At 28.9% G+C, this 22,321-nt stretch overlaps 5 protein-coding genes across 10 annotated transcripts; 3 read left to right on the top strand and 2 right to left on the bottom strand.

Moving 5' to 3' along the window:
- The first annotated feature begins 17 nt into the window (after positions 1 to 17).
- AP-2alpha (adaptor protein complex 2, subunit alpha) lies at positions 18 to 8,938 on the top strand. 2 transcript variants are annotated; one of them, XM_035081913.1, is made up of 9 exons: positions 18 to 146; positions 946 to 1,034; positions 1,810 to 2,021; positions 2,115 to 2,308; positions 2,611 to 4,529; positions 4,601 to 4,745; positions 4,820 to 5,027; positions 5,101 to 5,196; positions 8,812 to 8,938. In XM_035081913.1, the coding sequence occupies exons 2-8, from the start codon at positions 971 to 973 to the stop codon at positions 5,176 to 5,178; spliced, it is 2,820 nt and encodes a 939-aa protein (XP_034937804.1). In that variant the 5' UTR covers positions 18 to 146; positions 946 to 970; the 3' UTR covers positions 5,179 to 5,196; positions 8,812 to 8,938. The 2 variants fall into 2 exon arrangements, with proteins under 2 accessions (XP_034937804.1, XP_034937803.1); XM_035081912.1 differs by lacking the exon at positions 8,812 to 8,938 and having other exon boundaries at positions 5,101 to 5,514.
- On the bottom strand, positions 8,321 to 13,219 carry LOC118066120 (tumor necrosis factor receptor superfamily member 4-like). The gene is made up of 2 exons (XM_035081920.1): positions 12,959 to 13,219; positions 8,321 to 9,083 (listed from the first exon to the last, which is right to left on the bottom strand). The coding sequence occupies exons 1-2, from the start codon at positions 13,013 to 13,015 to the stop codon at positions 8,616 to 8,618; spliced, it is 525 nt and encodes a 174-aa protein (XP_034937811.1). The 5' UTR covers positions 13,016 to 13,219; the 3' UTR covers positions 8,321 to 8,615.
- Positions 13,220 to 14,033: 814 nt separating this feature from the next.
- LOC118066119 (uncharacterized) lies at positions 14,034 to 19,100 on the top strand. 5 transcript variants are annotated; one of them, XM_035081919.1, is made up of 6 exons: positions 15,748 to 15,866; positions 16,503 to 17,056; positions 17,125 to 17,732; positions 17,799 to 18,245; positions 18,313 to 18,576; positions 18,781 to 19,100. In XM_035081919.1, the coding sequence occupies exons 3-6, from the start codon at positions 17,188 to 17,190 to the stop codon at positions 19,061 to 19,063; spliced, it is 1,539 nt and encodes a 512-aa protein (XP_034937810.1). In that variant the 5' UTR covers positions 15,748 to 15,866; positions 16,503 to 17,056; positions 17,125 to 17,187; the 3' UTR covers positions 19,064 to 19,100. The 5 variants fall into 5 exon arrangements, with proteins under 5 accessions (XP_034937806.1, XP_034937805.1, XP_034937810.1 ...); XM_035081918.1 differs by having other exon boundaries at positions 17,165 to 17,732; XM_035081917.1 differs by having other exon boundaries at positions 16,503 to 16,786; positions 16,854 to 17,732.
- A 583-nt stretch (positions 19,101 to 19,683) lies between these two features.
- On the top strand, positions 19,684 to 20,962 carry Pef (Peflin). The gene is made up of 4 exons (XM_035081690.1): positions 19,684 to 20,010; positions 20,134 to 20,305; positions 20,443 to 20,721; positions 20,792 to 20,962. The coding sequence occupies exons 1-4, from the start codon at positions 19,999 to 20,001 to the stop codon at positions 20,881 to 20,883; spliced, it is 555 nt and encodes a 184-aa protein (XP_034937581.1). The 5' UTR covers positions 19,684 to 19,998; the 3' UTR covers positions 20,884 to 20,962.
- Positions 20,963 to 20,996: 34 nt separating this feature from the next.
- LOC118066005 (E3 ubiquitin-protein ligase sina-like) lies at positions 20,997 to 22,197 on the bottom strand. The gene is made up of 4 exons (XM_035081691.1): positions 21,868 to 22,197; positions 21,591 to 21,794; positions 21,366 to 21,455; positions 20,997 to 21,278 (listed from the first exon to the last, which is right to left on the bottom strand). The coding sequence occupies exons 1-4, from the start codon at positions 21,952 to 21,954 to the stop codon at positions 21,195 to 21,197; spliced, it is 465 nt and encodes a 154-aa protein (XP_034937582.1). The 5' UTR covers positions 21,955 to 22,197; the 3' UTR covers positions 20,997 to 21,194.
- Positions 22,198 to 22,321: the final 124 nt, after the last annotated feature.

Here is a 22,321-nt window from a genome sequence, read left to right on the forward strand (position 1 = left end):
ATTCTGAAATCGTGGAGCCGTCACACCAGTCAGCGGTTGCAAATGGCGACAACCACTAAATTCGTGGCATCGAATTGTGTTTAGTTCACATTTTTAGGGATATTCCGCGACCAAATAGTTCGCGCAGTAGTTCTTCTCCCAAATTGGTATGTGAATAAAATAACCCAATACTTAAAGGTGTTTTCAGTGAATCCTTATATCTCACGAATACTTCGAAAATAATCAGTTGAAATTTTATTCGGCTAATTCTATCCGGGTATGGTCATAGATGCAAGTTTTTTCTTTGTAAAAACGGTCGATATTAGTTCTTATTTAATCTTTCATTCAATTACAATATTATTTTTAAGCTTGTCCTATCAATTTCATTTATTTTTTAATGATTAATTGACTTCACGACTATTTTTATTTTTGAACTTATTGAAACAATCATGATTGTAATGATCGTCTAATATTCATCTTTAGCTTGATCTTTGCCTTTTAACGGATGCGCAAGCACAAGTTGCTGTCAAAATTGATATTCATGGTCAAAATTAGGTCGTAATAGGTCTTTAACCGGCTTGCAATGACTTGAGTACATTCATTAGGATAAGAGAGTGAATAAATTCGTTCACATGAGCCCTCTCACATTCCAGTTGGACGTAAGGTGGTCGTGATCAAGTAGATATTGATGTTAGAGGGGTTATATTGATTGCAACATTGAAATTACTTTGCCTGATATTACTTCTTAATGTCACAAGCATTGTAGTAAAAGCGATTTTTTATTCTATCAGTTGAAAAACGATGAAACCATTATGATTGACGATCATTGCTAATCTGTTTTCAGAGACTATCAAAGCTAAAAAAAGCATCTATTGACCTTGGAAGTATATCTAATAGTTTACACAATAAAAAATAATACACTGAAATCATAGAAAATAAAATTTATTAAATATAAATTATCATCAGGTGGTTCTGAGCTAAAAGAAACAAAATGCCAGCCGTTCGAGGGGATGGAATGCGTGGACTTGCTGTATTTATTTCAGATATCAGAAATTGTAAGTTCAGAAAATTCACATAAATTTAATTAATTAAATTTTTATATTTAACATCACTATTTTAATTAATCTTATAAATGCTTTGTGTATATAGGACAATATAATCATTTTTCATTGCATTATACAATTATTGAGTCATGAAAAATATTACATGAAGATAATTATTTTCAGTAAAATGATAATAACACTATGTTTTTAATATAAAATTATTTTATAACTTAACATGTCATTCAAAATTAGTTAATTCTTACTCATATTCATCAATAAATATTATTTCTGAATTAATTTTGAAATATTTCTGGATCCTTAATTATTTCTACATATTTCGGAGTAAAACTCACTAAAGATAAACTGGCATTGAAACTAAGCAATTGTGAATAGAATGTGATGCAAAGAGAGTGTGAACCTTTGGGGGCGGAGCTCTGATATAAGCCTATCTTCCTGATAGAAAATATTCAAATAAATTAATATAATTCATGAAACTTTGTAAGCTGTATTGTAAAAATGATCAATAATTGAAGATTTTATTTCATTAAGAAAAATATGATTAACTTTATTAGTATTGTCTAGCTGTCAGTCAAATAAATGTAGACTAAAATTCTTAAATGGCAATTGATGCACGTGATTATGAAGATTGAGCCAAATGGCATACTGCCACTCATTCCATTACAATATCCTTAGGTCAATTTTTTGTTTCTACATTTATAATAATGATATTTGATTTATTTATTGCTTAATTAAATGATTTTAATTGAAATTTCGTTTCAATTATTAGGTAAAAGCAAGGAAGCAGAAATTAAGAGGATAAATAAAGAATTAGCAAATATCCGAAGTAAGTTCAAAGGAGATAAAACTTTAGACGGTTATCAGAAAAAGAAGTATGTCTGTAAGCTGTTGTTTATCTTTTTACTTGGACATGATATTGATTTTGGACACATGGAGGCTGTTAACCTACTATCTTCCAACAAATATTCTGAAAAACAAATTGTAAGTATCATCAAAATAAAGTCATTATTTATAACTAATTAATGGAGTAATTATATAATAATATTTTGTTTTAATTAATTAATTGATTTATAGGGATATCTTTTCATATCAGTCCTAGTAAATACAAACAGTGATCTCATCAAACTAATTATTCAAAGCATCAAAAATGATCTTGCATCACGTAATCCTATTCATGTAAATCTTGCTCTTCAATGTATTGCAAATATTGGAAGTAAAGAAATGGCTGAGGCATTTGGCAATGAAATCCCGAAACTTCTTGTATCAGGGTAAGTAGATGAATAAAATTTTTCTGACAAAAATGATAACTCTTACAACACAATTAATACTTTACACTTACATCTGCTACCCATCAAAACACACTTTGTTATTTCACAATTGCTTATTGGATCTAGACGCCTGGATATTAGGTAAAATATGCCTAAATAAGCTTTGCAATATGGAATAAAAATAGACAACATGTTCAACAGCTTTGAAATATTTATACCAGAACTCTATTCAATTTATTATGCTTGCGATATAATTATAATACGTAAAAGAATTACTTCTGTTATTTAATAATTTTTCACAGAGATACAATGGACGTGGTGAAACAAAGTGCAGCTCTTTGTCTATTACGACTTCTTCGAACGGCTCCAGATGTTGTTCCTGGCGGTGAATGGACTTCCAGAATCGTCCATCTGTTGAATGATCAACATTTAGGTGTTGTTACTGCAGCAGCGTCATTGATAGATGCTCTAGTAAAACGAAATCCTGATGAATACAAAGGCTGTGTAAGCCTTGCAGTCTCGAGACTAAGTCGAATTGTAACTTCAAGTTATACAGATTTGCAGGATTATACATATTACTTTGTGCCTGCTCCTTGGCTTTCCGTGAAGCTCTTAAGACTTCTGCAAAATTATACTCCACCTGCAGAAGATCCTGGAGTTCGTGGAAGATTAAATGAATGCTTAGAAACAATATTAAATAAAGCTCAGGAACCACCAAAATCAAAAAAAGTTCAGCATTCAAATGCCAAAAATGCTGTACTATTTGAAGCTATCAGTCTTATTATTCATAATGACAGTGAACCAAATCTATTAGTGCGTGCTTGCAACCAACTTGGACAATTTTTATCCAATCGCGAAACGAATCTCCGTTATCTTGCATTAGAGTCGATGTGTCATTTAGCAACATCAGAATTTTCTCACGAAGCAGTAAAAAAGCATCAAGAGGTTGTTATTTTATCAATGAAAATGGAAAAAGATGTATCTGTACGTCAACAAGCTGTTGATTTGCTTTATGCTATGTGTGACAAGAGCAATGCAGAAGAAATCGTTCAAGAAATGTTAAATTATTTAGAAACTGCTGATTACTCTATAAGAGAGGAAATGGTATTGAAAGTGGCCATACTAGCAGAAAAATACGCCTCAGATTATACTTGGTATGTTGATGTTATTCTAAACCTCATTAGGATAGCTGGTGATTATGTCTCCGAAGAAGTTTGGTACAGAGTTATTCAAATTGTTATTAATCGCGATGATGTCCAAGGGTATGCAGCAAAGACGGTTTTTGAAGCTCTTCAAGCTCCTGCTTGTCATGAAAATATGGTCAAAGTTGGTGGATATATTCTTGGAGAGTTTGGTAACTTAATCGCTGGTGATTCACGATCTTCTCCTTCAGTTCAATTTCAACTTCTACATTCCAAATATCATTTATGTTCTCCTATGACGAGAGCTCTGCTTCTGTCTACGTATATTAAGTTTGTGAATTTATTCCCAGAAATTAGAAGTCAAATCCAAGATGTCTTTAGGCAGCATAGTAATTTACGTAGTGCCGATGCAGAATTGCAGCAGCGAGCGTCGGAATATCTTCAGCTCAGTATCATAGCATCAACAGATGTTTTAGCAACAGTCTTAGAAGAAATGCCAGCTTTCCCGGAAAGAGAATCTTCCATTTTAGCTGTTTTAAAGAAGAAAAAACCAGGAAGAGTACCAGAAAATGAAATCAGAGAAAATAAAAGTCCTGCACCGAATGCTAATCATCATACTGAATCAACTGCTGCAGCTCCTGCCGTAAGTGTTAACAACTCTTCTGCGGATCTTCTTGGATTGTCGACACCACCTTCCTCACAGCCTAGTAGTAATACTGGAGTACTTCTAGACGTTTTGGGTGACATTTATAACATGCCCAATAAAGTCAGCGCTACGAATGGTGCACAGAATTCGTATAATCCTAAGAAATTTGTCTGTAAAAACAATGGCGTACTATTCGAAAATGATTTTATTCAAATAGGAGTAAAGTCAGAATTTCGACAGAATCTCGGTCGTGTGGGATTATTTTATGGCAATAAAACACAAACTGCTCTTCATAGTTTTCAAACACAGCTTATTTGGTCAGATGAACAACAAGCAAAGTTAGCTGTTCAAGTAAAACCAGTAGATCCTATGCTTGAAGCTGGTGCGCAAATTCAACAAATGATTAATGCTGAATGTATTGATGACTACAATGGTAGGTAATATTAATGTAACAATCTATCAATTCAATTATTTAAATTCTATAAAAGGTTTTTGACTTTATAGATGCGCCTAGTATGATGATATCATTTGTTTATAATAATATCCCTCAAAAAATTACGATGAAACTACCATTAACAATAAATAAATTCTTTGAGCCAACGGAGATGAATGGTGAATCATTTTTCGCTCGGTGGAAGAATCTTGGCGGGTAATCAATAATTTTTTTAATACTTTTTACCACATAAATTTTTACTTTAAATATTTGTCATTTATGTTTGACAGCATTAATCAACAACGATCGCAGAAAATTTTCAAAGCACAGCAACCTATGGATCTAGCTCAAGTACGTACTAAATTACAAGGTTTTGGAATGCAATTGCTCGATGGCATCGATCCTAATCCGGATAATTTTGTCTGTGCTGGAATTGTACACATGCGAGCTCAGCAAGTTGGTTGTCTTCTACGTCTTGAACCTAACAAACAAGCACAGGTAATATATATTTTTTTTTGTAAATTATCATTTTAGTTTAACCACAGCTCATCTAAAAATTATTTCTTAATAGATGTTCCGACTAACCGTACGTTCAAGTAAAGAATCGATGTCAGTAGAAATTTGCGACCTTTTAGTGGACCAATTTTAATCGCTGAAAAAATCAAAGGTACTGACTTTAATTATCGATAATTACCATTAAAATATAAAGTGAAATAATTCGCCAACCGTGCAGACCTAAGATACCAAAAATCTTATGTCTTAAATGATAATAATGTTGATTATTCAAGTATATAAACATCTATATCTGGTATGTTCAAAATGTAACCACAAAGTTCAGTTGGTAAATCATATCGGATTAAATAAATAGCTTTCGGAAGCATCATAATACATCTTTGAATACATTGAATTCATTCAAAAAATTGATAAACAATCATTACGAACAGCTGAAAATGCCAATGATAACAATTCAAATTTCATACAAAAAGAATAATATAAAAATTAATTAATAAATTAATTAATAATTTACGAATAGAAATTGTGAAAGACATGAAGTGGCAATGATGGACAGTATTAGTCCGTAACTGGAGGTGTTTCAATAGTTTATCTATTGATTCCATAAAATTTTTTAATGTATTTATTATTATTTTATTAACCGCAAAGCATTAGGAGAAGTGAGAGTATTTTTTATAATCAAATGCTTTATGTTATCAAGTTCTTTGTAGATCTTAAAATCTTTTTGTTTATGCTTTGTGGTCATCTGGCTGTATATCATTTTTTTGCTTTAGAATTGTTTGCTATCCAAGTTACGAGAAACATGAATGAGTGGTTTGAGTAGGTGTGATGATAATAAATACTTGGAATGAATATTTGTTTCTTTCGAGTCACGTATTTAATGGAGCTCAAAATACATAATATTTTATTCTTTTAGGTTGCTTAACTAAAAATTATTTAATACTTTTTTCTATTAAAATTTATTTTTACTAGGTAATTTTTTAATCGATTGAGTATGTCAAAACTAATTCTTAGAGATATTGGTTCTATTAGATTTAGAACTAAAAAGTCAATGATAACAACGATCAGTTAATATAGCGTTCAATAATAGCCAGTGTTTTTTGTTGGTTCATTTGGATATTTTTTCTTAAATTATATTTGAAAGACTAGGGTTCTACTAATGTTCTCTCTTTAAAAAATATTAAAAGACTCAATTGTATATAAATACATCATTAATTATTGGCGATAGCCTGATCATAAAAAGTTAAAATGTTGAAATCTTTTGCAGCTAAAGATAAAAAAAAATTTCAAACTTTAATTAATTTTATTTTTTAAGGAAAAACATTTTTCAATTTGGTGTACATTTCTTTTATGAGTGTGAATATAATTAATGAAATTTTTCCTGTAATTCACACGTAAATGATTAAATGAAAATTCTGTTGCAATTTTTCATCCAATAATAATTTTATAAAACTTTGAATCAATAATTCTTTACTTATCGATTGGATGCAAGATTGAAGTGGAAAATTTTTTGTTTTTGAGTGTAAATCGTTTTTAAACTTGAGAATCATTTTTGTTTAAACTTTGTAAGATGTGTATCTAATACGTTTTAAATTGATGTTATATTTTTATTGATGAAATAATTTCTTATATGTTGAAGAAATTAATGATGTATATTTTTACTCTCTTATTATACTCTGCAGTAGGTATTAAATATGGTTGAATCTCAACATTTTCAATTGAGTTATCGAAGCAGGTACGATAATTGACTTCGTCGCGTATTGAATGTTAGACCGTTTGTGCTACACAAAATCTTGAAAACAATAAATGGATTGATTGAATATTGAATATACAAAACATTTAATTTGCCGTATAGAAAATCGTTAATTATAGCGCAAACTTCATCACTAAAATATGTAGCACTCTTTGATTGTACAAAGTTTTTAGAAATGTGAACGAGATTGAGAGAATAAAATATAAGTAATAAATAAAAATAGATGAAAAATCATTATCAATGAAATAAGAAACGTTCAGGAGATTAAATTATGCTTATCATTAATGTTACAATAATAATATATAAATATATATAAATAATATGTAATGATGAAATAATTGAATGAAATTATTATTATATAAATATAAAAATATCGTGAGTAATACGAATGTGGAAATCACACCATTATTGTAATAAAGATGATCACGAAAAGAAAAAATAGAACTAATCATTGAAACGATAATGATAAATCAATTTCCAAAGTGGTATGTGTATTTTTGTTTTTATTTTTTATGTAAATGGATGATATCTTCCTCTTGTTATTATTAATATAGTTGATATTATTTTAATTATGTCAATGAAATAGATATCCTGTTTTTTTTTATATCTTTCTATTCATATAAATTTTCATATACGTTGAATAAGTTGAATCAAAAAACTCCCATACGTTGAATTATTTTTTATCGTTAAGTTCCATGTACATGTACGTTTGTAAAACATTATTGATTCATAATATTGAATAATATATCATCTAATATACTCTAGCTGTATTTTACTGCTTCTCTGCATCCAAGTTTATCCTGGTGCTGTTTTATTTTTTATCACTAAACCACTTACATCTATAAAATTACTTACTTTCCTTTTTTTTCAAAGCATACCCTGAAAATATTGAAAATATTTCAAATCGATTTATAAATAAATTTTAATTCAACACATAAAAATACATTACAATTATTTTTCAAAACATATACACTAAAATTGAACTATTGGAAAGTAATATAAGACTGTTGATAAATAAATGCTAATGAGAGAAGTATTTTTATCGTAATAAGTCTTCAATAATTAAAATAATTTCAAAGTCCTATTTATCATATGTTGAAATAAAAACGTAATTTCATTCATCAATGCGTTTCATTAAATTCATATTAACTGGCTAAAACTAGTAAAATAAATATTTTAAAAAATACACAAATAGTAAAAAAATACGAAGCATTTATAAATCAATAAAAAACATTAACTGTGTTTGAGTATATACAAAAAAACTGATGTATTTAATTAATTGTACCATAAATAATATATATATAAATATACACTTCAGTAGAAAGGCGAAATGAATAAACTAAAATTATTAAAACTTGTATACAAGCATTACATCAGTAAAAAATATTGAAAATAGAATGGCATAATCATTTGAGTAGAATAAATAGATTTTCTAGATTAAAGTTTTGAAAATAATTATTTTATATCAATAAAATCAGGTTTTCATTTTTTTAAATATTCTTTTTATCATTTAGTACGATGATCATTCAATAATATTATTGCTAGATAATAGCACGGTTGAAAATAGTTTAATTTAATTAAGTTAACGCTTAATTTAATTAAGAGTATGTGAAGAGGTTAATACCTAATTAATAATGAGAGCTTCACTTTTAATTAATCCTAATGTCTGTAAACCGAGTTAATGAAATAAATTATTAAAATATATACATTGTTATTAGAACATCCATATTTTCGCTGACTAGTTTCACAATTTTAGATAATTAAATATCTGATCAATAGATTTATGGATTAATTTTTCAATTGGCTACTTTTTAATTTATTTATGAAGATGATTCTTCGTTAAATTTCTCTTCATCTAGTAATTCAGCTCGAATATCATCTCTCAGAATTTCTTCTCGTTCTTTTTCATCAATATTCTCATCTTCTTCATTCACTAATGAACTTTCTTCTCCTGTACTTCTTGCATCTTCTGGAGCCAAGAATAAATTTTTGTGTCCTTTACATTTTTTCTGGTAGTCAAGGTTATCCAAAGCATGACGATGGCAGGAATCACAAACAGTATCAGTCTTGGGAGTACATGGATGCGCTTCATAGAGTCCTGGACCACATCTTGAGCATAGCCAGCATGATTGGAGGTTGTGATGGGGACTGTAAGTGCCATGTTCACACTTGTTGCATTCAGTGTCGTGATATGGTGTGCAAATTTTCGTCACACCCCATCCTGGACCACATCTGCTACATTTAGAATCTCCTTTGTGATGTCGAATACGTGGTCTTCCTTCTGTGATCTAAAAATAAATAACAAAATCTTAGTCATATCATGTCAATGAAACAAATATTGTTGTAGAATTAATAGAAATATTAATCATATAGTTATTAAAGTAAAATCTTTTTTGTAATATTTATTCTATTCTAAGTCAACAGCAAAAAAATCTCTATTTACTAAGAGGAAGTTGATTACAAAAAATTTTAGAGCAATAAATAGAAATATATTGTTTATTTAATTAAAATGTTTCAGATTCACAACTGTTTTTGTGTTTTTACTTTTACAGTGTGTGTATAAAAAATACGAATTATTTTCTATTTATTTAGAAGAAATAATGTTCCGGTTTGTGTGCGTTCATAGACAGGTGCGCGAATAACGAAAGCCAGCTGACTTTCAAGGCACCTTGCGGTTCCTTTCGATTCTTCTGCTTCTACATTTTCGAGCATACTTATATATATTTTTCAGTTATTTTGTGATATTTATTTCATTACAATTACTGAGTTTCACTTAATAATATGACATGAATTCTCACCTGGTTTTGTTTTTAAATGAAATACATACCACCAATTTCTAATTAATGATAAAATTAAAAAGAATGGAAGGGAATACGTTGGAATGAGATATTGCCCTTTGGCCATTTTTAAAATGCAAAAAATTTCCTGTTATATAGAAGTGCCTGAAGGAGTCAAAATTTCTCTTCGGTCTAAACTGCCTAATAATATTGCATATAAACCTTTTCTTTTGAAAATTCCATCCCTCTACCGTGAGACTGAATTTAGGCTGTGTTACAAATACCAGCTGCCGCCCACTCATGGCTTTAGGACCGTAATCTTATATTTTTTTGCAAGAGAGTTCGAGAAAAAATCGGCAGGTTATAATTATTGTGCCTTAGGCTACTGTTCTCTATATTGTTCCACCCACTAAAAATTTTTTAATCTCAGTTCATTTTTAATCTTTTTTATCTCGTATATTTTTATATTTTTTAACCGTGAACTCATCTCTGAACATCCAATTATTTATTGCATGGAAACAATATTGTTACAAACGAGCAACAAATTGATAGATTTTTTTTTTGTAATTCTTAACAGTAAAAATAAATTTTTCTGTAAAAAAAGGCATCTGAATAGTAACATGATACTCAATTTATAAAATTGCTGATATCATCAATGTAATTTTCCACAAGATGAAGCACATCAAATCGAGGATACAAAATAACGAGCATCTACTAAAAACCAGCTGTAGTAAATAAAAGTAGCAGCTGTCGATGGCACGCGTCGTCAGACGTAAATGAATCAAAATAATATTCATTTTTATATGTTATTAATATAAACTTATTAAAAAAATACTCTCCTTTGATGTTTTAAACGTTTTTTATAAATTCATTTTCCTTTGAAACATGAAGTTACTTGTTGCTGAGCAATGTTATAAATAAGATCATTTGAAATATTAGATTACACAAATTGTTTACTACTGTAATTACATGTGAAACATGAATACACAAGAGGGTAACAGTAGAAAGTTGAGGGTGGATATCTGATCAACCTTTTATTTATACGTCTTGGAGTTTTTATTGAAAGAAGAACTTATTAAATTTCTCAGTTTTCATGTAAATATCAATAGTGAAATTGAGTTTTATTTCTTGCTTCACTGGAAAGGAAAATATAGAAGATAAATTTTTTGATTATTTTATTGAGTATCGTAGAAAATATGTTTTTTAATAACAAAAGTTTTGTACTTGCAGTAGAGTGAGTATTTTACTTTTCTTCATTTGTAAAAAAATTTCAATATTTGTTTTGAAATGGAAACTCATTTTTCTATCTTTGAATAAGAACATAGTAAAAGCATTGAACAAAAGCTTTTATCATATTAAAATTTATTTTATCGCATTTCACAACAATGAAGGTATTAACAAGTTGAAAATAGCAAAGTAAAAAGAGAATTAATATTTTGAAAAATAATTCTACTTTATTTTCATATACTTAGTAATAACGGCTTTATTCGACTTTGTAATGTTGAATATGAGTGTGTGTCAGGAACACCTGCAGCATTAACATTGAAAGTAAAAGGGTGCGTATTTTTCGAGGGCTACAAAATGTCTCAAGTGCAAGTAGTTCATACTCTCCAGTAATTATTTTCGCTGGGAAAACGAAGCTTGGATAGGAAATAGGGTGGGACATTGTAATACACACGTGATATGTAAACCGCACGGATGTAAAGTGTATAACATCAAATGGATGCATATTGTTGGTCAGGATACCTTTTACTATTCTTTCGAATACCAATGAAGTATAGACCGGTAAAGCTGACGGGGTCATGCTACACTGAAACTTCCGCTTTTTAAATGTGTCTGGTAAATAAAAAAACCATTTTTATAACGGAAGGTATTTATTTATCGACATATATTTTTTTTTAATTTTTGCAGAAAAAACATCGTTTGATAAAAAAGCCAAACAATTGATCCAGGTAGAAGTCGTTGGGCGAATAGAATATTTGAAAATGGGAACCTTTTAAAATTTAAGCTTTGTGATGTAGTGCTGAGGGCAAAATGAAAGTAGACATCGTATGTAGGGTTTAATTGAAATAAAAAAAAAATGAACTCGTTAGAGACTATTATTTTTTCAGAGTGCGTAAGCGTTGAGGGAATGATAATATTGTGAACTGCAAGATAAAAAGTATACTTGTAGGAGTGTGACAGAATAAAAAATGCCCTGTGGGCTGGTCGTTCAGGAGAATGTGTTTTTGTAATTCTCATGTACTTTACCTCTCTACTACGTCTAAATGCAGTTCCCATGAGTTCCCTTGTCATGCTAATGAGACTCATAAAACCCAGAATGCGAATAAAATGTTTTTAAAGTTCTGTAACGTATAGTTGCTAGTCAGCGCGATTATTCTCAGAATTACTGAAGAAACCTGTTGCCGAGGAAAATCGAACGAGATTCATTAAACAATAGTCCAGAGAATTGTGGACTCTATAGAGAAAAATTACATTGGTTGGACAATGCCATCAACGGGAGAAACAATAGCAAATTTACTCGTTCCCACGACTTTTTTACCTTCTTCATTTCTCCATAGTTGTATATGAGAAGCCTCGAGACACTCACCCTCTGGCATTCTGTATACTTCGTTATAATATTTTTTTTCTCTTTTTTCCCTCTCATTTTGCTCGTTATCAGGATGAGAATACCAGCTCAATCGCATCACCCTCTTATAGCAATTTACTTTTATTTTTCATCTTTATTAAAGTATGACGTCTATGATGGTTTAATGATAATTATTTTGATAATATAAATTTTTCGCTAGTTGAATTACATGATAGTACAGTCACCAGATGTATTTTAATTTAAAGAACTCTGTAATTTGATTCATGAAGCTTATGAAGTCTTGAAGCTTATTAAGAGGGAAATTGATGTTTAACAGTGGTTAGAAATTCATACTTGGATGCTATGTTTCATACTGATCTTCAGGCTCATCTAAATTAAATTGATAATTCCATTTTCATTAGCAGTAATTAAACAATTAAGGAGTAATAAAAATTATGGACCATCCTAGCTGGATAATTGTTGAAAATTCTTTTGTAATTAAAATTTGTTAATGAGAGAATTTTACATCCACTCACGGTTGAATTTGCATTGAAACTAATTCAAATGTTAATTTACTATTTTTATGATAAGTTTATACGAGTAAATAAACATGTTTGACATAATAAACAACTTGTATGAACTCTGTTAATGGATATAGTTGAGCGTCAAGACGCCTGGCGCCAGCAATTTCGATTAAATGTTCAATTAAACTATTCAACCCTTATTTTATTGGCACTACATATTCCATTTAAGTTTGTAATAACTCATCATAATTATTGTTACAAATTAATGACATTAGTTTTCTGGACAAACTTACCCTTAAAAAAACAATTCCGAGAATAAGAAAAAATATTATGGAAATTCGGTTACACATTTTTTGGTTTTTCAGAAATGGTATACTTTTTGGTTGAACACTGAATAATCACTTGATAAAAATAATTTTGTCAATTAATAAATACGTATTATTAATGTACTTGATTCATTTCTTAAATAATCAAAAAATATCGATTAGTTGATTTCAAAAATTTCGAAAGAACGATGTTACTTGAAAGCCGGTCGCGTGAGGAATGAAACAAGCCCAATGTTGCAGAAGCAGCTGCACTGAGTATTGGAGCACGCGGTTATAGATCACGTGGGTTATTTTGCCCCACTATCCATGTAGCATCGCTTCCAACCCCTTTTTTGGCATTCTCAAAATTTATCTAGATCTATAATTTATCACAAATAAACTTTTTGCTCTATTTTCTGTCATACTTTTTCACTTAATTTAGCTTATAAAAAAACTTTCTATTATTAATTATAAATTATTTTACAGATTGAAATAATTGATTGTTACGAAAAAAGAATGACAGTTTTTTTCACTAATTGATTTTGAGTAAATTACATTATCATAGATAAACTATTTATTTATAAAATAAAAACTACCAGCATCAGTTTATATTAATGCTGTAAATTAAATTTTTTTTCAATTCATTATTTTAAAGCATTTCTTGGCAAGTATATATATAATTATAATTATGATTATTATCATTATTTATAGAAATAAAATTTTTCTCTCAATATGACATACAACTTTTTTTATAACGATGGAGATTTCTCTCTAATTACATTTTTACTTCGTTAATCAACAAGAGGTCTTCAATTATGAATACCTTTTGATTTTTCAAACCGAATATGAATATGAATACATGCAATATAATTGCCACATATTTCTAAGTTCTTTCCATCGCCCTCATCATCGTTCTTTTCAGCTGTATAGTATAGCAGCAGCAGCAAAGCAGCTGACAAGTTAGGTAGAAGTCAAGTTGCCTTCTGCTTCTCCGTCTGACTCTTGAAATATATTCAAGAGGTTCTTTCAGTAGTGGGGAGACAGGTGCATACATGGCACGCGACAGCCGGCAGTCGTGTTATATTGCATGCAGACCAAGACACGAGTTCATCACTCTGAATGCCGATCTACTGTATCAGAAATTAGCCACCACCAAATAAGTAGTTCACTGCATCCAAGAATTCACTTATTCGGTGGTATTAAAAGTAAGAGTCATGTTTTTGCTTTTTAACGATTTTTTAAGTACATGCCCTTCTTTTAATACAGCTTATAAGTTAATAATATACTTTAAAAAGAATTTTGTTCAAATTTTTGTCACAAACATAAAAAGCATACATCATTTAATTTTTCAACAATTGCTTTCATTGAATTGAAAAGCATGGAAACTTCTGCGTATCTATATTTTAACAAAAGTGAAAGAGAGTTTCTAAAAGGTTTCCTGAATTTTTAATATAGCTTGAAGATCCTTGAATTGAATTTTTAAAAAAAACTGGATGAAGTGATTTTATAATTCAAAGCAATTTGAGCTGAAGTTTTGGTAATAATATGAAAATAAAATGCAGATTTATGCGCGCTTGCTCATGTAAGCATGAGTGTATTTATACAAAAGGGCACCGCAGTAAGATCAAATCACTTCCGTTCTCCAAAAACTTTATTTCATTCGTAATTTTTTATTTTTTTACTTTATAATCCTTGCTGAGCTGAATACATCAGATTGGCAGCACTCTCGATGCGTGCATCCTGTTGGGGTGCTTGCCAATTTTGGAGCTTAAAATAAATTACTTATTTAAAACTGTAGAAACTATAAAGGAAAGTTATAACATTTTGAATAAGCTTCTTGACTTTATTTTTAGTTTTTTATTTTGTCCATTTTCACTTGTTTATCTCTTAATTTATTCATTCCATTCCATTGTCTTAAAATTCATTTTTCTTCCACAATAGCTCTGATGTAAAATATTCTTGATTAAAATCAAAATAGCAGTGTTATTGAATCACTGAAAATCAATTTTCCACAATAGTATTAATTAACAAAATTATTTGCGTCTGATTGTTGCTCGTTAACTTTAGATTTATTGGGAATTGTTTTAACTATTCAAAAATTTATTGAATTCAAAGCGCATGTCCAGTAGAATGGATGTCTATATTTGCAAGTGATCGATCGATGCTTAAAGGTACATTTAGTTATATCACAGTTATGCACAAACATTGCAATTGAACGGGAAATCTCCTCTCGTGAGTTGATAGTTTATTAATGATCCCTGAAAGTTCATTATTAACACGTGTTATTTGCCATTGTATTCAGTCTCTCCAATTTACAATCATTACTTTAGCATACAAATAATTCTAGAGTAAATTATCATTATAATTCTTCATATTTTACTGTCGATAACAAGTTGAACTTTCATCATATGTGATCGCTAGTCATTCAATCGCCCCACTAATTTAAATTTCTTCTGTGTTAATGTTTTATGCATACATTGTTTTATATAATCTTTGAAAATGTACATCATAATTCATATGAATAATAATTTGCTTCGTTGAATAGTATTTTCCAATAAAACATAAAATATGAAATTTTGTTAGTTCTTTGTTTAATAAATATTAATAATATTTTTACCATAATTGAATAAAAGTTCAACCTGAAACAGAAAAAATTTTTATTTATTAGTTTGTTTTAAAAATGAATCTGTTGAATGCTTTGAAAGGTAAGAAAAAATTATAAAAAAATAATTGATGAATAGAATAAAAAGTTGTTATGGAAATGGACCATTACCTAGGTCAAATTCGAGGTCAAGGTCAGAAAGATTTTGTTAAGGACATGCGCGCGGATGTTGGATGGAAATATGTTATTGAATACAATGTTAAAGAAATATCAAGGACAGCAGCTTTGTCAAGGGTAAATGAGATGTTTTGCACATTACAATGTATTCTGCAATAATTATTGATTTCATTGACTTGATAATATATACTTTTTTTGTTATATAACCTTAGGAGTTTCACTTTAAAAGTAAAAAGGTTATTTTAGGACAAAATTTTGCGGAAAAAAATCTAAAAAGAAAATAATTCAAAAAGATGAGTCAGTTGCTCAACTATATTATTAATGTCAAATTATTTTCTCAGTTAGAGCTAGGTTTTGCGTTAGAGTTCGTTGCAATTATATTTATACTCGCAGTATACTCTATAGTAAAATGCTTTTCCGCACTATTATGCAACTTGAACAGAATATCTCATGCTACTGAACAAAGTTTATTTACGTCAAAATTTATTTAAATATTTTATGTTTTATGAAATAGAAAAATTATTTGCGATAAGATAGAACTTTTATCGCCATAGTCCACTCTTTAATGACTCAATGTCGCAAAGTATAACAAATGATTCAATCAGCAATAATAACTCATTAAATGTTTTTAGCTAGTTTTTTTTAACACAATAAAAATTGTTATAGATTTTCTAAATAGTTTTTACTTATGAATAAATAAATATATAATTAAATAAACATTGTATAAATAACCGAAACAATGTTTTCTTTCAGTGAAAAAGTTAAACAATGAGAATAAGAAGGATGATGATCATCAACATGTTTATATAGAAATGATAAGTTCCTAAGAAATATGCAAAAAAATTTCTGATCAAGGAGAAACGGGTATTTTAAGATTCATAACGAATAATATTTGTGTAGAAACATTATTAAAGCGATGATTGGCTGCAGAAGCAGATATCATAAGTTTCAGCACACTGCATCACATAGCAGCCATTGGACAAAAACTGCCTCAACAACTGATTGATTCATAAATCAAGTGGAGTTTTGAAAAAAATGTTGTCATGTTGTTTTTATTGTTTTACTCCTTCTTTTTAAGTGATTACTAATCCAACATTATTCCAGTTAGTCTAAGCGTGGTTGGAGAGAAGGAGTATATATCTATTAGACGCAGTTGCTATATAAGCAGAAAGACGTCAAGTATTGTTGTCAGTTGCGTGCAAAAAGTGCTTTAGTCAAGAGTTTTTCAAATTATAATAAATTTTTATAATACAGTAGACAAGAACAATTGTTGTGGGAGAAAAATTGCATCATTATAATATGCAATAGTGCGTAATATTAATCAAAAAAAAAAAATTTTATAATTATTAACTAATATAACTAATGATATCTCCAGGCATAAAAGTCGTCATATTTGTTTTGTTTTCATTGAACAGGAACTAAGTAAACAATAGACACAATGAATTGTTTTATTGAAAGCATTACGTTGGAAGAGAGCAATGACCTAGGATCACCGGTGAAGAGTACACAAACATTGAAGCACGCAAATCCAAGCAATGAAAATGAAATTCATTCAAGGATGAAAGTTTCAGATGAGGGCAAAAATTTAAATTTTAATAAAGCAAATGAAAAAGGGGACTTTTCAAAAATATATGAAATTTTTAACAACAATTTGCCCTCAGAAGTTAATAGTCTAAAAAAAGAGCAAAAATATGATGTCATAAAAAAATCAATAGACGAATATTTTGTAAATGAACCAGAATCTCTAAGAATAATAACCGCAGGGTTTTTATTTAGTGAAGACATTGGAAGACTCCCGGATCAAGTACCTGAATGGTTAGATCGTGAGAAGTTTGCAAGGGGTCAAAAATTTGCTCGAGATAATCTTTTCGGTATATTTTTTGCTGAGTATCTGGCTTTATTCCTTCTTTTTTCGTTCGACGATGGTTTGAAACCAATGATACTTACTCAAAAATCGTCTGAACCTTACACTGCATTCAAAAGGTAATTACTGAGATTCTTCTGCTCAGACAATTGTGCAATTTTTTACTACGTACATAATTTTTCAAGGTATCTATCAACTAGTACCAGAATAAGGAATTGGTATAATAGTGATCCTTGGACTAAAGGATCACCAGCTTATAAAGATCTTGTAGCAGTTAACCATCTACATCAAGCTATTAGAAATAAATTAAATAGTATGACTTATGAAGAAATAGAAAACGCTGGAACACTTCCAAAGACCTGGTCGCCAATAAAAGATACATTATTAAAAGATTTTAATGAAACATGTCCTGTGGCTTTACCTGGACAATGTCCCTATACTATAAGTGAACTTCGAGGTATAAGGCCTAAAGGATTAAACCAAGGAGATATGTCAGCCACTCAATGTGCTTTTGTGTGTCTAATGATTCTTTATCCTGACAAATTCGGAGTGCATGATCATGTTGATGAAGATTTAGATGCATTTTGTCATCTCTGGAGAGGAATTGGATATCTCCTCGGCATTAATGACGAGTAATAATATATTTGATTGTATGTAAAAAATAGGAATTTAGTTTTTACAATTCTTGAATTTGTTCAGATTCAATTTCTGTCGAGGAAGTTTAGAAGACATTAAGATGCGATCCAAAGATTTTATAGATTACTGGGTGAAACCTAATTTTCGTAATATAAGTCCTGAATGGGAACACATGATGAGATGTATGCATGAAGGTAATCAGTATTATTTTCCTGGTAGCTCTTACGAAGTGGATTTATTATTTCTTACGGATTTGCTGGAATTAAACATGCCACGACTGCAATCTCTACTCACTACTTCTGATTGGATAATGTATTATGTGACGAAGTATGTAACTTAAAAATAATTATAACGTTTCAATTTATACTGACATTTTTGCATTTTCATGTGATCACTTATATAAGAAAATTTATAGAATCTTTTTCCTCTACATTTTTTAATGTTGATTATTATTTTTTAATCAAATGAAAAGAATATTAATTACCTGAATATTGTATAATTATAATGATCTCATTAATTATCTTCTTACAGATTTATGATGCGTCATCTGGTGCGTATTCCACAAATAAAATCTTTTCTTGTTCGTCGTCTTAATGAAGCTCTCGATCGAGCATTAAAGTATGATGAAGAAAAGCATGAAACTCTTCGTAAAAAATCCTCAGAGGTTCTTAATAAAGTTTTAAACCAAACGCCTATGAAGAATAAACAATCATTTATTAATCTTGATATTTCACTGCAGTACAAGTATATAGGTTTAATAGTGCCATTTTTATTGTTTTTTATATCATGGAAAATAAATTCGATGTTAATGTGATGTTAGAAAATTTTGAAATAAAATATTTTGATAATAATAATGCTATAATTAATGCTAAACCTACCTTCTCCACTTAAAAATATGGCACTTTGCTTTCCAAAGTGTCCAAGTATCTTAGAAGATATTTTTCTGAGAGGTAAGTACTCCAGAAAATTGGGTGCTAAAAATTAATCTCCACAATGATTTCGACTTCTAAGTTTTTCAAAGGTATTGCTTCCAGCTATTTGTATATTAATTCATGTATTTGTCTGTTATCTTTCAAATATATAGCAACTAAAAAAATAACTTATATGGGGATATAAATTTTGTTAAAACAATGTCAAGGATGAAGAAAATATCTCTTTGATCAAAGACAATAATTAGGTCAAGGTAATCCAAAGAGTACTCTTCAATCAGTATTTTTAGTTGAATTATCATGAAATTCTAAATTTTGATGATATAATTACATTTAGTTAAAAATACTTTTCAATCTTAATAATTATTATTCATATAAATGGAATTATTTATTATTTGAAGCTTTCAGGTTGCTTTTTTTTAATAATGCCAAACTTATCGACGAAAATAACTGTATATCGTTTAAGTAGCGAGTTCTTGATCATTCCAGTAGGTATCATGACAATCGCAAATAACGACCAATTTGTAAAAATTTGGTTTCTTTATTAAACTTTCAATTGTTAATCAACAAATAACTTGTATTTAATATATTAAATTGAACTTATATTACTTTTATTAAATATTGTTGAATACAAACATTTGATAAATCAGAATTAAGTTGTATGACAATCAGCGTATCAATACTTAGACCAAGTGCTTACAATTTTATAAAGTGGATTGATTGACATTTCATAAATATTATAAATCATTGAAATTAGTTTCAAATATTTATTTAAACGTTGGCATAATTTGCAAACGTCTTCTACACATTTAAAAGTTTAATGGACTATCCGGTACGTTTATCTAATTATTTAATTATATTTAACCTTCTTGTAGAGATAACATTTCAATTATAAACAAATATTTATTTTATGTGAAAAATAATGATGAATTGTTTACTGTCATCAAATATTTAGGGAGCAATGTATGGTGCTACAGAAAATCTTCAAGTTCAACCAGAAGTTCAGCAATGGTTTGCTGCAGTAGATAGAGATGGTAGTGGCAAAATAAGTGCAACTGAATTAAAAGCAGCTCTTGCTAATGGTCAAGGAGGAACTTTTTCTGACAGAGCATGTAATCTAATGATTGGTATAATTCAAATTAATTATTTTATATTATATAATAAATATAATAGACTGATTTTACATTCTTTGCATTAATTGAATTTTTCATTTCTAAACATGCATTTAAATGAACGAATTTCAATCATATTTGATTGTATTTAGGAATGTTCGATAAAGAGAAAAAAGGCACAATTGATCTGAATGAATTCCAAGCTCTTTATAATTATATAAATGCCTGGTTAGGTGTGTTTCGAGGTTTTGATCATGATAACTCTGGAGCTATTCAAGAAAATGAACTTTCAGCAGCTTTTACTCAAATGGGTTACCGATTTAGTCCTGAATTTATAAAATATTTAATTCAAAAAAGTGATTTTAATAATCATGAAAGTATAACAGTTGATCAATTTATCGTATTATGTGTTCAAATTCAGAGATTTACAGGTAAGAGTAAAAAATTGATACATTTATTTTTGTCTATTAATAATTAATCAATATGAATTAACTTTTCCAGAGGCATTTCGTAATAGAGATACTGATCAAACAGGTGTAATAAATATCGGCTTTGAAGATTTTCTTAACGTAGCCCTTAGCTGCAGTATTTAATCAAGATAATTTTTATTAAAAAAATTCCAAGCTTCCTTTTATCGTGTTACACAGCAAATAAATCTATTTTTTAAATGAATGTACTATAAAGATACTTTTTGTGCACATAAAACACACTGAATTTTACTGAAATATAAGTTTTAGCTGATTATAAACGATTATTCGTGATAAATACTAGTGTTAGCTAAGTTGAATTTATATTTTTTTATATGAAAATATTCATTAATGGTGTTTTAACTATTAATATTGATAGAAATGACTACTTATTTAACGATTAAGTACAAAAATATATTGTTTTAAGATAAAAACTTTCATAGAGTTTTTCTTCTTTGTAATCTTTTTTGTTGTTTTAATTTCGGTGTATCATTAAATACTGGTTCAATGCAGTTTTTTGTCTATATGTTAATAACAATAATAAGTAAGTAAGAAATCAAATTAATTAACTCATTGGTACAAAAATAAAATTAAACCACATAACATACCATTGAAATTTTTTCAGTCTGCGTTCCTTCAGATTTTTTTTGTATTCTGCTACATTTTTCGACGTCACTAGAAGGATCCAATATTAATGACTGGAAGAGAAGATTAATAATTAAATGAACTAAAGATCTAGTGTAACATAAATAATATATTTATATTGGCAAAAAATCAACTAAAACTTCGAGAAGCAAATATGAAAAAATTAGCAATTACAAATTTATATTTACTTTTATATCTTCCAATTTTTTTACAATTTCTTCTACACATCGATTACGAGTTCCTATAAAGCATTCTTGGCATATTGGGCAATTAATTACTAACATTCTGCAGATATCACAAATACTATGACCTTTTGTACATTGGTATATGCTTGATAATGGAATATTCATACAAATCGGGCATTCTATTATCTCTTCTAAAATACAACACCACTAAAAAAATAATACAAGTTATTTTTACTGACTGGAATGTAAACATTTATGTATAGATTTTTTTTATATTTACATTTTTTCTTAATCCTGAGAATACATCAGATTCGTCAGATATTTCCGAAGAGTTAATGTAATACTTGTTACATGAAATAGTAGACATGATTATTTCTAGATTAACTATCTTAAGATTTTTATCAAAACTCACTGTAAAACAATCGAATTACATTTTTGTACATCACAAAGAAAATGAATCTATAATCGCACAATACTTGAAACAAAGATAAATGGAATATTTGATGTTTCGAAAAAAAAACCGTTACGAATTTTCAATGTTAAGGTTCTACGCACTAATAAAAAGTGCCATATAGAATTAATGATAGCATATACAATTTCTAAAATTTAGTCATCACCGATATGAAGCCACATAATATAAACACATTACGTCCTTTGTTAGATCGACTTTCGCGCTTTTCATTTTTATCGATAAAGTAGTTTTTTATAATAACTACAGATGGTAATCAACTTTT

This window comes from Chelonus insularis, unplaced genomic scaffold (assembly GCF_013357705.1).
Source record: "Chelonus insularis isolate UGA/USDA-ARS -01 unplaced genomic scaffold, ASM1335770v1 contig_326_pilon, whole genome shotgun sequence".
Classification (NCBI taxonomy): Eukaryota; Metazoa; Arthropoda; class Insecta; order Hymenoptera; family Braconidae; genus Chelonus; species Chelonus insularis.

What these genes read in the sequence shown, in the direction of transcription:
- LOC118066005 (XM_035081691.1), bottom strand. Translation starts at nt 21,954, where the DNA reads ATGTCTACTATTTCATGTAACAAGTATTACATTAACTCTTCGGAAATA. An exon ending in TCTCAGGATTAAGAAAAAAT is followed by an intron (nt 21,795 to 21,867) that starts GTAAATATAAAA and finishes TTATTTTTTTAG; the next exon opens with TGGTGTTGTATTTTAGAAGA. An exon ending in AGACTGAAAAAATTTCAATG is followed by an intron (nt 21,279 to 21,365) that starts GTATGTTATGTG and finishes ATTAACATATAG; the next exon opens with ACAAAAAACTGCATTGAACC.
- LOC118066120 (XM_035081920.1), bottom strand. Translation starts at nt 13,015, where the DNA reads ATGTGTAACCGAATTTCCATAATATTTTTTCTTATTCTCGGAATTGTT. An exon ending in TCGGAATTGTTTTTTTAAGG is followed by an intron (nt 9,084 to 12,958) that starts GTAAGTTTGTCC and finishes ATTTATTTTTAG; the next exon opens with ATCACAGAAGGAAGACCACG.
- LOC118066119 (XM_035081915.1), top strand. Translation starts at nt 17,188, where the DNA reads ATGAATTGTTTTATTGAAAGCATTACGTTGGAAGAGAGCAATGACCTA. An exon ending in CCTTACACTGCATTCAAAAG is followed by an intron (nt 17,733 to 17,798) that starts GTAATTACTGAG and finishes TAATTTTTCAAG; the next exon opens with GTATCTATCAACTAGTACCA. An exon ending in ATAATGTATTATGTGACGAA is followed by an intron (nt 18,577 to 18,780) that starts GTATGTAACTTA and finishes ATCTTCTTACAG; the next exon opens with ATTTATGATGCGTCATCTGG.
- AP-2alpha (XM_035081913.1), top strand. Translation starts at nt 971, where the DNA reads ATGCCAGCCGTTCGAGGGGATGGAATGCGTGGACTTGCTGTATTTATT. An exon ending in AATATTCTGAAAAACAAATT is followed by an intron (nt 2,022 to 2,114) that starts GTAAGTATCATC and finishes ATTGATTTATAG; the next exon opens with GGATATCTTTTCATATCAGT. An exon ending in CCGAAACTTCTTGTATCAGG is followed by an intron (nt 2,309 to 2,610) that starts GTAAGTAGATGA and finishes AATTTTTCACAG; the next exon opens with AGATACAATGGACGTGGTGA.
- Pef (XM_035081690.1), top strand. An exon ending in AGCATGTAATCTAATGATTG is followed by an intron (nt 20,306 to 20,442) that starts GTATAATTCAAA and finishes GATTGTATTTAG; the next exon opens with GAATGTTCGATAAAGAGAAA. An exon ending in TCAAATTCAGAGATTTACAG is followed by an intron (nt 20,722 to 20,791) that starts GTAAGAGTAAAA and finishes TAACTTTTCCAG; the next exon opens with AGGCATTTCGTAATAGAGAT.